General features: G+C 37.7%; 1 protein-coding gene across 2 annotated transcripts; it reads left to right on the plus strand.

Annotated features, from left to right (window-relative positions):
* Positions 1-708: 708 nt before the first annotated feature.
* On the plus strand, positions 709-8,083 carry LOC125247828. Of its 2 annotated transcripts, none has more exons than XM_048159337.1 (7): positions 709-786; positions 3,356-3,407; positions 3,721-3,738; positions 4,129-4,175; positions 6,693-7,078; positions 7,476-7,592; positions 7,716-8,083. In XM_048159337.1, the coding sequence occupies exons 3-7, from the start codon at positions 3,728-3,730 to the stop codon at positions 7,881-7,883; spliced, it is 729 nt and encodes a 242-aa protein (XP_048015294.1). In that variant the 5' UTR covers positions 709-786; positions 3,356-3,407; positions 3,721-3,727; the 3' UTR covers positions 7,884-8,083. The 2 variants fall into 2 exon arrangements, with proteins under 2 accessions (XP_048015294.1, XP_048015303.1); XM_048159346.1 differs by having other exon boundaries at positions 771-786; positions 5,886-7,078.
* Positions 8,084-16,466: the final 8,383 nt, after the last annotated feature.

Here is a 16,466-nt window from a genome sequence, read left to right on the forward strand (position 1 = left end):
TTATCTTTTGCTCTATATTTGATAGTAGAGAATTAATGGGAAAGTTGAGGGAGAGACAGAAGGAATGGGATCAGTGTGTGACTAACAGAATAACACCATTTGAGTCAATCAACACCCAGAGCATAAACATATCAAGCCATGACAAGCCCAAATAAAAATTGGACAACTTGTCTTGACATTTATGAAAAACACCCTTGCCTTGAGAAGCCTGTTTAACCCTTCTGTTAAAACCGACATCAATTACATTTCCCTCTGAATGTATGCCATAGTGTGGTTTTAATTTGTCCACGAGTTTATCCAACAGCATCATAATGAAGTTTTAATTTGGAGAATAGAAGTTAAAAAAGTGCAGTTGCTACAATAGGCCTGATGTTATGATCAACCTGTAGCCTTCCTCCTCATGTTCTCATAGAGAGCTAGACTTATTAGCTACTTATTACAGTAACGTAAACAAAATACTGGTCATTTGCCAATATCAAATCAAACACTACACATCACTGTCTATGTCAACAGCATAGCCACAATGGGTGTAGGACGTTGCTCACCTGTTCAGACAAGCTATGTTTAAGCAACCAGTGACATCAATTAAATTTTGCATGCGTTGCTGGATGGAAAAATACTAACACATGCGTACTAGTGCCACTGCCAGGGCTTTGTCACCTTTCAGGAGCTCCACCTATGGAGCTTGAAAAACAACCACACCTCTAGGTGTTTTTCCACGTAACCACCCATAGACTTTGTATTGCAAGGCCAACCACTAAAAGATTGCCCAGTGACAGGAGTTGGGTAAGTAAGGGTTTTTTTAAGGTCTAATCAAGGCCTAAAATTTGGTGTAATCTGTGAGGTTATATTGAAAATCGAAGTTGTTGGGAGCCTAGAACATATCTACACTGTAAAATGTGGTAGTTGTTACTTAAAGGAGCTTATGTTTATGCCTGATCTAACTGGAATTAAAATGTGTTGGTTTAACCTAATGGAAACGGGTTGATTCGGGGTCATATTAAATAACATTTTAGTTTTGAATAAACTAGTTATTTCAGCTGTTCAGCTGTTGTTTTTAGGTCACATGACAGTGTAGGATCTTTGTCTATGTTTTTATTCGTAAATATTCTATATATTCTTATATGAAAATCTTAATAAATGCTGAAAAAAAAAAACTAATTGAGTGAGCGATCAGCAATCAAGAGCATGCAACAGAAGTGGACTCTATTTACTGTCAGTTAGTTAGTAACATGTGCCTTGTTTTAATTTATTTGCTATTGACATATTCGACCGAAACTTTACAGTGACGTCTGTGAAAATGGAAAGTGTGCTCATCTGTGATGGCGCGCGCTCAATCCTCTCCGTGTTTCCCTTATTCACAGCAGCAGTATATAGACGTAAATGTTTTATTTGTTTAACATTCTGTTAATTCGATACATTTACTTCATAGATATCCTTCACGGATATATCCATTCTGCTCTCGGTTTGCTCTGTTGTTGGTGTTTCTTTGTCACAAGCACTGTAGTTGGGTCATTAATGTCCACTTTTGGTATGACAAGATGACTTAGACCACGTTATTATATTACACGTTGACTTTATGAATACACATCAATGACAGCTTAATGAAGTTTAATTTTTTTTGTGCATTTATTTAAATGTACCATTTTTTTTGTCACTGGTGTTACCTTACTTCTCTGGCATTTTTAAACATTTTTATGAAATATTATTTCTCAATTTTCAGCACATGCAGTCAGAGTTACAGAATAATAATGATAATGCAAAAAATAAGGAGATTGTGTGTGTTTTTTTGTTTTTTTTTAATCAGGTTAAAAGTGTGATTGAATGATGTTAATTCAATTGTGCAACCATGTATTTATATAACAATGAAAATATTTGAAAACAGTTATAAACAAGTAATGATGCAATCCTTTACATCTTAATTCTTGAGTGTGGCAGAATTCAATGAATGTAAAATTATTACCATGTCACATATGACACATTTTATTTAATGTGACAGACAAAAAACAGTAACACCAGTGACACAATGAATCTCCATTGATGTATACATAAGACCAAAGATCCTTAATTTTTCAACTATAATTCGGTAGATGATGAGACTAAATTTTTACATATGGTGTACAATCAAAGACTACCATTGACACTTAGTGTAAGCAGTCAGAAAAAGATCATTAACAGCATTTAAAAACTGCCTGTAAAATACACTGTCCATAAAGTCGCTGCACTGAATTTAGCCATATCTGCCCAAAGGAGGATTAACAACGAGAAAGAAAAGGTATAATCATGTAATCTTAGTGCAATTTTTACAAAATAATTTAATGAATAGCTTTGAATAAAGTTTATCTGTAAACGGGTAACACCAGTGACAATTTTCATGAAAAATGCATTTTACAAAATGGCTGCTGCAAGGTATCAATCCACATGTTGTCAGTCATGATATATTCACTAAATTAAGTCGTTTAATCCATTTATATTCTAGTTTTTTTTTTTTTTTTTTTTTTTTTTTAATTCCCTAACAATAAAGTAGGTCACACCAGTGACTTCAACTGAAAGCTTCATATGAAATTATGATTTTCATATTAAAATTTCTGATAACTGAAAAGAGATGGTGAATTTTCCATTGGCCTTTCTTAATGGATCTTCAGGAAATAGGAAGAAGGAAATTCTGCCACACTCAAGAATTAAGATGTAAAGGATTGCATCAATACTTGTTTATAACTGTTTTTCAAATATTTTCATTGTTATATCAAATACATGGTATGTGTCATAATGACATATGTGTCATTTTTTATTTCAAAATAAGAGATTTTTGTTAAAGGTAACACCAGTGACACAACTCCAGGGGGCCACTACATTCATTATATATTTTATAATATTTATTCAGTATTTGTTTTTTTTAATGTCATTTACATCATATATTTGATAGTTATGTATAATTATTGTATTTGAAATGGTAGAAAGCCTGTTTCTGAGCTCAAAATAAAGCCCTTTCCCTCTGTACATGACTGTGGGGACGAGCACTTCTGAGAATTTTTATAATTAATTAAAAAACAATTATTGCCACATTGATGCTCAAGAAGGTTTAATTGTTCAATAACACATTGTTTCATATTAAAATATATAAAAAATTATAATCCTAAAGTGTTTTTCAAGTGTAATATTTCTGTAAAGTCTAGGGACAGAAAAGTGGACACAGCTATTGTATACGCTCTGTGGTATCGGAGCATTTTAATGAGTACGAGTACACGAGTACATCTCTACTTTGTTATTATTAGTTTTCACAACATGTCACCATTAAAAAAATAATAATAATATAAAAATAATAATAATTGTGTTGTTGTTTCTGTTATCGCAGGACTGTGCCCATCTTTCCAGTTCACTGCGTCCATTTCCGCCCTCTCAGCCAGGTAATGTTTGCTCCTGTTTATTTCAAATTATTTATAGTATAAGTCATTTTGTTTAATGTTGATCATGTTAATTATTTGCTAAAGAAATTGCATATGAAATTAAATTTTAAAACAAGTAATATCTTAAATCTTCTTTTATATTATATGTGCACATATCATGAGTGAAATGTAGGCCTAATAAAATAAAATTGTGCCAGGCTAAGATTTATTGATGTGATAAAAATATATTGCAAATTTTTACTTTTTTTTTTTTTTTTTTTTTTTTACCATGTACCTCAACTTTTCAAAACTTGAACAACTTGAACGACTTCAGTCGAACTATGATAACCAAGTAAGTGTATTTCCATAACAATATTACACAAAAACATGCGCCATCACTATTCATCTGCAGGACCATCAGACAGCAAGCTAACTGGTGTACAGGGATCTCTTCTTGTACTATAAACAAGTCAAAGTTTCAAAACAAATAATGAGATGCTTATGCAAAAGTATTTTAGCTTATGGAATTCAGATGGAAGATACCTTTTAGTTCTTTTATTGTTTTTGTTTTATGGCTATAACCTCTGTATTGGTAATTATACTCTGCAATGCAAAATCAACAAAGATAATAGCTAATAAAAAATAAATGATCAAGAATTATTATATTAATATTATATATCAGTATATCATGAATATTCAATTATGACTGTTAAAAAATGTCATCCCATCCTTTTTCCATCAGATCCCCAGACAGAATCAAGGAGGATTTTTTGTCGTTCATTAAAGAAGGTAAGGACAAGTTAAAAATGTCTGAGCTAGGATAAACTGTTACATGCCTGGTTTTACCAGCGTAATTTTTCTTTGAAAAATCTCATTAAAATAATCACCAAACCTAGTCTAAGGAAAGAAAATACAAACCCGATTCCAAAAAAGTTGGGACACTGTACAAATTGTGAATAAAAAAATGAATGCACTAATTTACAAATCTCATAAACTTCATAAACTATTTTATTCACAATAGAATATAGATAACATATCAAATGCTGAAAGTGAGACATTTTGAAATGTCATGCCAAATATTGGCTCATTTTGGATTTCATGAGAGCTACACATTCCAAAAAAGTTGGGACAGGTAGCAATAAGAGGCCGGAAAAGTTAAATGTACATATACGGAACAGCTGGAGGACCAATTTGCAACTTATTAGGTCAATTGGCAACATGATTGGGTATAAAAAGAGCCTCTCAGAGTGGCAGTGTCTCTCAGAAGTCAAGATGGGCAGAGGATCACCAATTCCCCCAATGCTGTGGCGAAAAATAGTGGAGCAATATCAGAAAGGAGTTTCTCAGAGAAAAACTGCAAAGAGTTTGAAGTTATCATCATCTACAGTGCATAATATCATCCAAAGATACAGATAATCTGGAACAATCTCTGTGCGTAAGGGTCAAGGCTGGAAAACCATACTGTTCTGTGGTCAGGCAAATCAAAATTTGAAGTTCTTTTTGGAAAACTGGGACGCCATGTCATCCGGACTAAAGAGGACAAGGACAACCCAAGTTGTTATCAGCGCTCAGTTCAGAAGCCTGCATCTCTGATGGTATGGGGTTGCATGAGTGCGTGTGGCATGAGCAGCTTACACATCTGGAAAGGCACCATCAATGCTGAAAGGTATATCCAAGTTCTAGAACAACATATGCTCCCATCCAGACGTCGTCTCTTTCAGGAAAGACCTTGCATTTTCCAACATGACAATGTCAGACCACATACTGCATCAATTACAACATCATGGCTGCGTAGAAGAGGATCCGGGTACTGAAATGGCCAGCCTGCAGTCCAGATCTTTCACCCATAGAAAACATTTGGCGCATCATAAAGAGGAAGATGCGACAAAGAAGACCAAAGACAGTTGAGCAACTAGAAGCCTGTATTAGACAAGAATGGGACAACATTCCTATTCCTAAACTTGAGCAACTTGTCTCCTCAGACCCCAGACGTTTGCAGACTGTTATAAAAAGAAGAGGGGATGCCTTTTCTCAGTTTAAACATTTGATATGTCATCTATGTTGTATTCTGAATAAAATATTGAAATTTGAAACTTCCACATCATTGCATTCTGTTTTAATTCACAATTTGTACAGCGTCCCAACTTTTTTTGGAATCAGGTTTGTATAAACATTAAACTCTTTTAAGATGGCTAGTTGTAACAGAAGGATGAGTGAGATTTCAAGCTGCCATTTCTCTCAGTGTTTGAAGCTGTAATGGACCATGTGCTGTTCACTGACAGACACACTGCGTTAAAGAAAGAATCGCCCGCTGATCGACGACAATGTTGTCATGTTTTGGAGACTCCCATTTTGTAGTAATGGGACTGTGTAGTGCACGTGTGCAAATACCGAAAGCAGATCTTGACCAGTAACTCTGTGGCATTTGCACAGATCGTCTATACAGAGTATTACTGTAAATTGAGAGAGATTCCCAAACATGCCTCTTACATTCGGAAGAACCTGTGATCGCAGCAAACCTCGGCTAGAGAAGACGCGTCCCACCTGGATCAGCACTTGGACGAACATGAGCTTCTCCAAAAAATCTTCATAAAGAGACCAAGGCATCAAATGGCTCAAATGGAAGCAAGCTGACCCTCAGTACACTTAATATAAATGACTGACGTCAGAAACACACAAAGCATCATATTCACTGGTGTTATCATGTGTAAATAACACTTGGGCTTATTTCTGATTAAAGGCACACATGAATTTAAACACCACATACGGTTTTAGTATCATTCCCTGTCTATTCGCACAAATGCTGTTCAGTCAGATGTGTCAAGTGGTTCAATTATAGAAAGAAAGGAACAAATGAATCTCAAACTGGAGAGTAAGAATAGGATCTGTCCCTGTTCATGGAGAGGGAAATGCGGATGAGAAGACATTGCACAAATCTCATGAATATCATGATGTGTTCTGGACTTATTCTCTGGCAGATCCATCAGGATTCAAGCAAGAGTGTGAAGACTTCTCTTTTGTGGGACGAAGAGTCACAATCAAGACAGCGAGCGTGAGATGATTTATGATATGGTTAATAGGATTCATCCGTACCTCTTATTCCTGGACACTTTACAAAACTTGAAATAAAATTGATTGATAGAGATTCATGAAATCTGTGTGTAATTTACATTCTGTGTACAAAAGTTGAAATAAACTCACTGTTGCACACTTGTTGCATACTATAACACCTCATAAATGTCCTTGTCTGCATGTCATTTCTTGTCATTTCTAATCTGTTATTAACTACTAATAATTTTGCATTAGATGCCGTGGACCTCAGTGGGATTGCAAACTTTGTAAAGCGTAATCGTGACTTGAAGATCCCACTCCTGAAACCAAGAGGTTCTGCTCTGAGAATTTGTGGACAGGAAGGAACCGTGTACGAAGGGGATGAAGAACAGCTTGAAGCCTGGAAAGATTATTACCTGCCAGAACGGACGGAAATGGAGGTGATTGGTGCCATTGATGACTTCCCATGTGACGCGTTTGGTCTGCAGTTGGTGCTTCTGTTGGGTGAAGATGGAAGGGTGTTTGCCTACGAGGATGAGCTTTTGCACCTCGTAGCCGTGAATTTGAGGGACCTGCTCCAATGCCAGATGGTTTTCCCTGGAATGGAAACCTTCAAGCTTGGAGAATGTTTTGAAGAGCCGGTGAGGTCATACGCTGTACCAGCATACATTTATAACATTTCAGTGAAGAAGAGGTTTGAGTAACTATGTCTCTGAGCAACAGTGAATTCATAGTTTTGAATTGAGTAAATGATTCGTCGACTCACTCATAAAACAGTCATGTGATGCTGAAAAGTGTGTAAAGCACAGATAAAAACTATGATAAGTGTTGTGACACAAACACTGGACAGTCCTGGTGCTGCTGGACTGTACTGGAACAGCCAATCAAATTCAAGTGTCACTCAGATCAAGTCATAAGATGAAACCATAATAATGAACATTCATGTTCCAGATATTTTGAAGTGGTTAGATAGTCAATATCTATATATCCTGTTGACTATATTCAGTTTTTAAGCATATTCATATGTTTGTTTCACAGACTGCAGAAGAATACCATGAAATGATGGAAAGTTACGAGGTCAAAGAAATGAAAAAATTACACAAGGAGTTCAGACAATCTCTGGAGCATGAGTTTCTGAACACACAGAGCTGTAATGTAAGATTACAGATTGTTCTTTTATATTTATTTATTGTCATGAATACATAATAATAGTAGCCTAATATACAAAATATAAAGATATTTGCTAAGTTTAACCAACCCTCCTTTTTTGGAAAACAGGTTCATAAGCAAAATCAAGTGTGTTCAGACGATTTCACTTCAAGCCCAAAACAAAGAATTCAAGAACATTCTTTAAAATGCAATTGCAAGCTGGAGAATGGAGACAAGTTCCAGTGTCCTTACAGGACTTTACGCCAGTCAAGTTATGGGCTTATTTTGTCAAGTTAAATGAATCCTGTTCAGATGAAGCCTCATTTTCTGCCCTATAGCTTTCAAATCACATTTACACTCCTGCCTTATTTATCTTTTAAAAGGATAGTTCACAAAAAAAAATGAAAATTCTGTCATCATTTACCTCACACTCAAGTTGTTTCAAACTTGTGTTAATTTCTGCTAAACACAGAGGAAGATATTTGGAAGAAAGTTTGTAACTAAACAGAATAACTGTACAAAATTTTAATTTTTGGGTGAACTATCCCATTATTTTTTTCCTTTTAAATGTCAGAGGATGTAAACAACACTTAATTAGGTCATATTTCTTAATGTTTATTATTATGGAACAGTAAATACTGCTTTGATTAGCTGAAGAGATTTGATCAAAGTGTCTTCATCTTGTGAACATTTCCTGTGACGAGTTTACATTCAGCAAATTAGCCAACAAGCAATGACTGTGAATACTGACAAAGTGGGACAATTACACTTAATCAGCTTCATCTTAATGTAGGCTATTCTTTATATGTATATATTACAAAAAATGCATGTGATGATAAATGAGATATTGTGTAAATTGTAAATGTGATGTATTTTGATAAGGCATACAATAGCGAATCTGATGTTTTTATTTCACATTATTAATTTTTATGCAGCTTTTATACAGTCTCATTTAACCACAGTGCATTGGCAAACTGAAAAGGTATATTATTGGTAAATTAGTAAAGCCATGTATGTATACATTTCTGTTTAGCATTTGCCTGTCATAAATGTACAATTATTTAGTTTAGCACATAAGGTTAAAGAAATAGTTCACCCAAAAATGAAAATTTGATGTTTATCTGCTTACCCCCAGCGCATCCAAGATGTAGGTGACTTTGTTTCTTCAGTAGAACACAAATGATGATTTTTAACTCCAACCGTTGCCGTCTGTCAGTCAAATAATGCTTGTCAATGGGAACTCCATCTATAAGAGTCAAAAAAACATGCACAGACAAATCCAAATTAAACCCTGCAGCTCGTGACGACACACTGATATCCTAAGACACGAAACGATCGGTTTGTGTGAGAAACCGAACAGTGTTTATATCATGTTTTACCTCTAATACACCTCTATGTCCAACTGCCCTCCACATTCGGTTAGTGATGTCCGATCGCGCTCTGACAGTGGCAGTGATGTCTTGCACTCATTGAAGAATATGCACGAGAGATCACTTCTGGCATCAGAACGAGTTTTCTGACCTCACACACCGGATGGGGAGGGCAGTTAAACACGGTGGTGTATAAGAGGTAAAAGTTTAATTTGGTGTTTTTTGGATTTGTCTGTGCATGTTTTTTTTTTACTCTTATAGATGAAGTTCCCATTGCCATTATAAAACATATAACGAGATACAACGGTTGTAGTTAAAAATCATCATTTGTGTTCTACTGAAGAAACAAAGTCACCAAATCTTGGATGCGCTGGGGGTAAGCAGATAAACATCACATTTTCATTTTTGGGTGAACTATCCCTTTAAGATGTAATATTGCAATATAATATCACTTAATATAATTAATTCAGCCACATAAAAAGACAAAAACAAAGACATAAAGTTGTTGTCCTTATGAATTGCCAGTCCATGTTTCCAGTCCTGAGTTTGTAGAACTCATAAATGTAGAACCCAGTAGATTGCAGTAACTTCCTCTGATCTTTACATTTGGGTTCCACTTTGTATTCTTTATTTTTTTCTGTTCTGCTGTCAATGTACAATAATGTACTTAAACTTTGTTCAGATTTTTTTACTCTTCACCTGGCATGAATATAAACAAGATGTAATTTAATTTTTCCTCACATTGTTATTACTTTTGTTGTAATAAACTGTGCTCAGTTTAACTGTAACACATTGCAGTTTACATTAATTGTAAAGCACACAAAAAAATGAATATTGTTACCTACAATAACTTAAATGGTTACTTCACCCAAAAATGAAAACAATGTCATTAATTATTCACCCTCATGTCGTTCCACACCCGTGGGACCTTTGATAATCTTCAGAACACAAATTGAGATATTTTTGATGAAATCGTATGGCTCAGTGAGGACTCTATTGACAGCAAGTTCATTTACACTTTCAGATTCCCAGAAAGGTACTAAAGACATATTTCAAGACACAGTTCAAGTGACTACAGTGGTTCAACCTTAATATTATAAAGTGATGAGAATACATTTTGTGCACCAAAAAACAAACAAACAAACAAACAAACAAACAAAAAAACACTTTTCAACAATATCTAGTGCAGTGTTGCCAAACCCCTCCCTTGAAAAATCTCTAGGACCATCCAAAAGTGTAAATTTTTGACAAAAAGCCACCAAATATGAAAATAAAGTTTAAACAAGTCTGTATGTGTGTGTGTATTTGATCAAATACTGTTACTCCAGACCTCCCCTGAAGCCGATATGGTGTATGATATTGATTTTTGATTTGGATAATCTGTTAATATAATGTATATCAGAGATTGGCAGACATAATTATTATGTTGTAATTATGTTACTCTGGGTTTTTTGCCCTTCAGCAGCATCACCGGCATGCTGGTCAGACAGTCCACAGTTCACTATATGTGCCAAATGTGGCACAGAAGTGCTCCTGAAGCGGCATTTAGGTGTCTTGACGCACTTTTTAATGCTGCTCAGAGGTGGCATAAATGCTTTACACAGCCATTTCAACTGTATACTTTACTATAGGAACTGAGGTGGGTCAGAGCAGGCATAGTTTGGTCTGGCTTTTATGCAGCATTATGTCTTTACACAGAATTTTGAGCAGGCACAGAGCAGCCTTAAAGCCTCGTTTACACCGCATGCGTGTGCGCTTCACTAAAGATAGGTGCCTCGCCTATTTTTGACAGATGCCGCACGCAGCTTAAAAGGGCTCTAGGAATATCTGAATATCTGGCTGTAGCATTGTTTTTAACATATTGGGGTATTTTTATGCTTTATTAAAGTAAAAATCTTACATATAGCCCCTTTAAATACAAAATAAAGTCAAAATAATCACCCTGTGTAAACTTCCGCTCATATTTCACATCACTAGAATGCCAGAAACTGACGACAAGAGATTCGAAGTTGAAAAACTTGAAAATGTTTTGTTCTTGTCATCCACAACTGGACTTTTAAGTGTATTAACTTTGTCTGTAGGCTACAGCAAAATAAAGTATGGTATATAGCAATAAACAATTAAACCGGACAAAAAAAAAAAATAATTGATTAATAAAAAATAAAAAAAACACGAAAAATCAAGGAAAAAAAGGTCAGACAGCCAAATCATGTGGTCTCGTGAATCCTGTCGCTTCGCTCCTAAAATGCTCCTGGTGTGAGTTGGCACTGCCTAGAGCAGGGGTCAGGAACCTTTTTTGACCAAAGAGACATTTTTTCATTTTTTTGTTTATGATTTTTTCTAAAAGAGCCAAAGTAAAAATAATATTGTCTGATATTATAAAAAACGTGTTTTTTCAATATTATTTTAATAATACTAACTTTATTAGGTCCATATACAATTAAAATACACAAATATGCAAAAAACAATAAATAAGTTTCAATATATAATTAATTGTTCTTTCATTATGAGGTTGATTTACCATCTGAGGAGCTTAAATTATCTTCAATATCTTACCCCAGTGACAGCATTAATGTAAAAGCTTGTCATAACTACATAACTACTCAGCATAACGTCTCGGTTACGTATGTAACCCTCGTTCCCTGAAGGAGGGAACGGAGACGTACGTCAGTAGTGACCGACGAATTGGGATATCGCTTAGAGAGCCCTATCATCTTCGTGTAAACTAAAACAAGCCAATGGAATTGGCGTGCGATATTTGCATAATGCGCACCACCCCCGACAGGTGTATATAAATAGGAAGCGGATGCAATCGCACTCTGTTTTTCGCTGAGGAGACAACTGGTGTCCGCACTACAGCGAGGGTACAGAAACTGTGGCGACGGGACGTACGTCTCCGTTCCCTCCTTCAGGGAACGAGGGTTACATACGTAACCGAGACGTTCCCTTTCAGTCGGTCACGTTCGACGTACGTCAGTAGTGACCGACGAATTGGGATCCCAACTAAAACGCCACAGTTACGAAACCCCTTCCAGTGCCCAGCGCAAGCTCAGCCGCCCATAGCACCGGCTGACGGTGAAGGGGGCGAGCTTACACCGAGAGAGTCTACTGCTGTCTAACCACTACCCACTAAGTAAACTAGACACACTGGGGAAGCGAACCCGAAGGGACGCTGCGGAGACCACTACCTACCCAATGGGGGAGGAGTTTACGTGGGAATACACATATGGACTGGCCCGGGGGCAGTACGCATATGGAGTCCCTGGGATGGCTCCACCTGGTAGGGGGAGACTCATCTGACAGGTGACAGCAGAGCTGGCTCTGCTAAGGGAAAGACACGGACTCGGCCCGTAGGGAGTTTTAAACCGTGGAAAATACACATATGGGACCGCTCACGTAGAGGGTCACGACATATGGGCCCCAGCCAACAGACAGCGTCAGCGACGGATGTAGGCCTGGCATCAGACACTCCGCAATGTCCGAGCCGAAGGGGGAGGCGGAGGAGCTCGACAGGGTTCGCCAAGCGGGGAACGCGACTGGAGAGAAGTATGCACGTATCCGGCCAGTGGCGGGAATGGCATTGCAAGCCGACACTTAGAGTGGGCACAGCACGTCTACCGACTAGTGGATGCGAGTACACGTGAAGATACCGGCTCTACACGTAGGCTATAAAACCTAGCGAACGTGTTGGGTGTCGCCCAGCCCGCAGCTCTACAAATATCTGTCAGCGAGGCGCCATGAGCCAGCGCCCAGGAAGAGGCCACCCCTCTGGTGGAGTGGGCTCTCAACCCGAGCGGGCAAGGCACGCCCTGGGATTCATACGCCAAGGCGATGGCATCCACTATCCAGTGGGCCATCCTCTGCTTGGAGACAGCCTTTCCCTTCTGCTGGCCTCCGTAACAGATGAAGAGCTGATCTGAGGTCCTGAAGCTTCGCGTTCTATCCACGTAAACGCGCAGAGCGCGGACGGGACAGAGCAAAGCTAGGGCTGGGTCTGCCTCCTCCGAGGGCAGCGCTTGCAGGTTCACTACCTGATCTCTGAAGGGAGTGGTAGGAACCTTGGGCACGTATCCAGGCCGGGGTCTCAGAATAACGTGAGAATCACCGGGCCCGAATTCTAGGCACGTTTCGTCGACCGAAAATGCATGCAGATCCCCTACCCTCTTCAGGGAAGCCAATGCAACCAGAAGAACCGTCTTAAGAGACAATAGTTTCAGGTCGACTGATTGCAAAGGCTCAAAGGGATGACCCCGGAGAGCTGTGAGAACCAGGGTCAAATCCCAAGAGGGTACGGAGGAAGGGCGAGGAGGATTTAATCTCCTCGCTCCCCTCAGGAATCTGACGATCAGATCGTGTTTCCCCAGGGACTTACCCTCAACTGCGTGGTGATGTGCGGCGATAGCGGCAACATACACCTTCAGGGTGGAGGGAGACAGCCTTCGCTCCAGGAACACTCTTTGTGTTGCTGTAAAAACAGCAGTTTTAGAGCTTATAGCTCAGCTCCTCGGACACTCGCGACCTCGCTGAACGTGCCCTCTTCACCAGCACTAAAAGCTCGCTGTGATCCTCTTCTGTTTTTTGTTTTAGAATAAATAACAAACGAAGAAAAGAGTCTTCTAAATAGGACACCAGAGAATGGCTCCGAAGCGAAAGACAGAGTGCGATTGCATCCGCTTCCTATTTATATACACCTGTCGGGGGCGGTGCGCATTATGCAAATATCGCACGCCAATTCCATTGGCTTGTTTTAGTTTACACGAAGATGATAGGGCTCTCTAAGCGATATCCCAATTCGTCGGTCACTACTGACGTACGTCGAACGTGACCGACTGAAAGGGAACTAGTATTGTGTAAGTTACTCTAAAAAGTAATTAATTACTAACTTCTAATTATATCTTTTAATAGCCAGGTATCTCCCTTTTTTATAAACTGTCAAAAGCTGTTTGAGCATCAGTATTGAGATTATTCAAATACAAACGGCCTCTAAGAAATTGAAGGAAATGCAAAAAGTGTTGCAACCGTCCCCACTCTCCGCTACTTTTAAATTTCTGTTGCTGTTCAATAAATCTTTCTTTTTGCCATTACCACAAACATGCCGCGTAGCCTCTTGAATCTGAGCGTGACACTCGTAGAGTTGCAAACAGCGCTTGACACACACTGGCCGGTACAAACTGAAATAGGTTATCCTATTTTTATAAAATTTTCATCAACTTAGGTAAGCTCTACAGCAAAGGAATTGCTGATCTCTAGTAATGTCAAATTTGTATTTGATCGTTTGTTGGTAAAGGGTGAGGCCTGGTGAGCCACATGACTTTTGTCAAAGAGCCAGGAGTGGTTCGCAAGCCATAGGTTATCAACCACTGGCCTAGAGGACCTATAGTTTTAGTATACCAGTTGGGTTTGTGTACAAAAGGAAAGTACACATACACAGTTTCAGTTCAATCATGATTGGTTTATTCTTACCATATCTCCTTTTATGGACATTAAGGGAGTTTCCACTAAAGCAACCTCTGCTCCGCCCTGTTGTTATAAACTTGACTTTCAACAGTAAGATAGGGCAGATAATTTACAGTGAAGCTTATACACAACATTCACAACTAAGAAATATCCAAAATAATTCAGAAATGACTGATACGGGTAAGTAATTTATTGACAGTATTTTTTAAGTAGCATGCAATAAGTATTAACTTTAATCAAGATGTTTTGTTTTGTTTTTTCACAGAGGCATTACTGTCAAGTGACAATTCCAATATGTTCTATAACTCAAATATCGCATCGAGTAAGTGACTTAATTTCCCCCTATTTATTTAATTTATTTATTTATTTATTCTGAAAGTGATACTAACAAGTGTAATGATTATAAGAGGTTTCAGTGTTGTTAGGTTTTCATTGTACAATATTATTTACAACAAAAATATGTAGACTCTGTATAACACTTTATGAATTTAATTAAAAGGTGGTATTCGATTCCTGGTCTAGTTATCAGTCAGAAGTTCAATACTGTATAGGCATCCCTTACAGAATGAAAATATGTGTCCATACATTTATGATCAATATATTATGGGAGACTGGGAATGAAAGAAACAGCTTTTGTTTGAGCAGCAGTAACTCATTGGTTGTTTGTGCTATATTGCTTAAAAATTAATACATGTTAGCCACATTTGTTTACTACAAATATAACTTGCTTGGACTCATACAATATAATCACAAATTATGTGAGTTAAGGTCAAACACAAAGAGTTCCATTGCTACAATCCCACTACTCGGGTGAGTAACATAAAATCGAATTAGACTTACTAAAAAAAGCATGCAAACTGACTGCCTTAAAAAAACTAAGTGAAATAGGAATAGTATGCTGCACTGACAAATGCTTAGTATAGTTAACTTACACAAGAGTAACAGTAACTAAAAAAGAACTGTATAGTGCACTTTACATTTACTCTTGACTACTACCTACTTGAGTACAGCTACCACTGTTTTTACCCATATTGTGTTTTGTGTTTTGTTGAAGTCTGTGTGTGACTCAAGCATGGTCAATTGCAAGATATTGTCAGAAATATAGAGGGATTATATCAACTCAATTAAATATTTCATACTGTTTTGACATAACTGTTAGCAACAACATTTTAAAAGATATTTATTAGACATGAAAAGTAGACTATTTATCGATTTAGCTAGAAGTTTGGTCACCTTTTAAAAGCAATATTTAATACTTCCCTTCCTATGAAACAACATTATTGTGATTTCTTGTTGCATTGCTGCAATAATATGAATGAAGTTACAAGTGCCCAGCCAAAATGAATACTGATCACTATAATGGTGAGTTCAAAGAAATACATTTTAGGAAAATCAACATCAGTTTAGGAAGTCAGCTTATATGATGAGTGAAACGTCTATTAAGAATTGCCCTCCCTCAACCCCCCCAACACACACACACACACACACTTTTTTTTTTTTTTTTTGGCTTGACAAAATGGCAATGTGTAAACAGTATAATTTACCCATTAATTCTAGCATAAACTCTGGCGCACTCAAGACAGATGTCTACCTGAACCTCACAGCGATTGGCTGCTGACCACGTTTTTCTCTTGATATTTGCATAAAGAACTGCCCAAACTTTTGATGCTCTCGCCACTCTCAGCACTTTCTCTGGTCCTCTGGGGGGCAAAGGGGGGCATATGCCCTCCCATATTTTCCCTGGTGTGAGCCGTCAGCTCCACTATAATTTGGAGTGGTTACGGCCCGGGTATACTTCATTTTCCGCGTCCCACTCCATCTCGCGTACAGTTGAGTGAATGATCCATGCGTGTGGATTTTGATAAAACAGTTAATCGCTTTGATGCGAATATGCGAATATCCTGGGTGAATATGCGCCGTTAATGCAGTGACAGATGCCAAAAGCTTGGCCAGTTTTTACTTTCACTTTCTGTAGTAAATAATTAACTTGCGTTTGAGACCTGCATCTTCCCTTCTTATAACACATTATGGTCAATGTGAGGTATTGTCCAAG

Source organism: Megalobrama amblycephala, linkage group LG1 (genome assembly GCF_018812025.1).
Source record: "Megalobrama amblycephala isolate DHTTF-2021 linkage group LG1, ASM1881202v1, whole genome shotgun sequence".
NCBI classification, from domain to species: Eukaryota; Metazoa; Chordata; class Actinopteri; order Cypriniformes; family Xenocyprididae; genus Megalobrama; species Megalobrama amblycephala.

What these genes read in the sequence shown, in the direction of transcription:
- LOC125247828 (XM_048159337.1), top strand. An exon ending in TTTGTCGTTCATTAAAGAAG is followed by an intron (nt 4,176 to 6,692) that starts GTAAGGACAAGT and finishes ATTTTGCATTAG; the next exon opens with ATGCCGTGGACCTCAGTGGG. An exon ending in TGAACACACAGAGCTGTAAT is followed by an intron (nt 7,593 to 7,715) that starts GTAAGATTACAG and finishes TTTGGAAAACAG; the next exon opens with GTTCATAAGCAAAATCAAGT.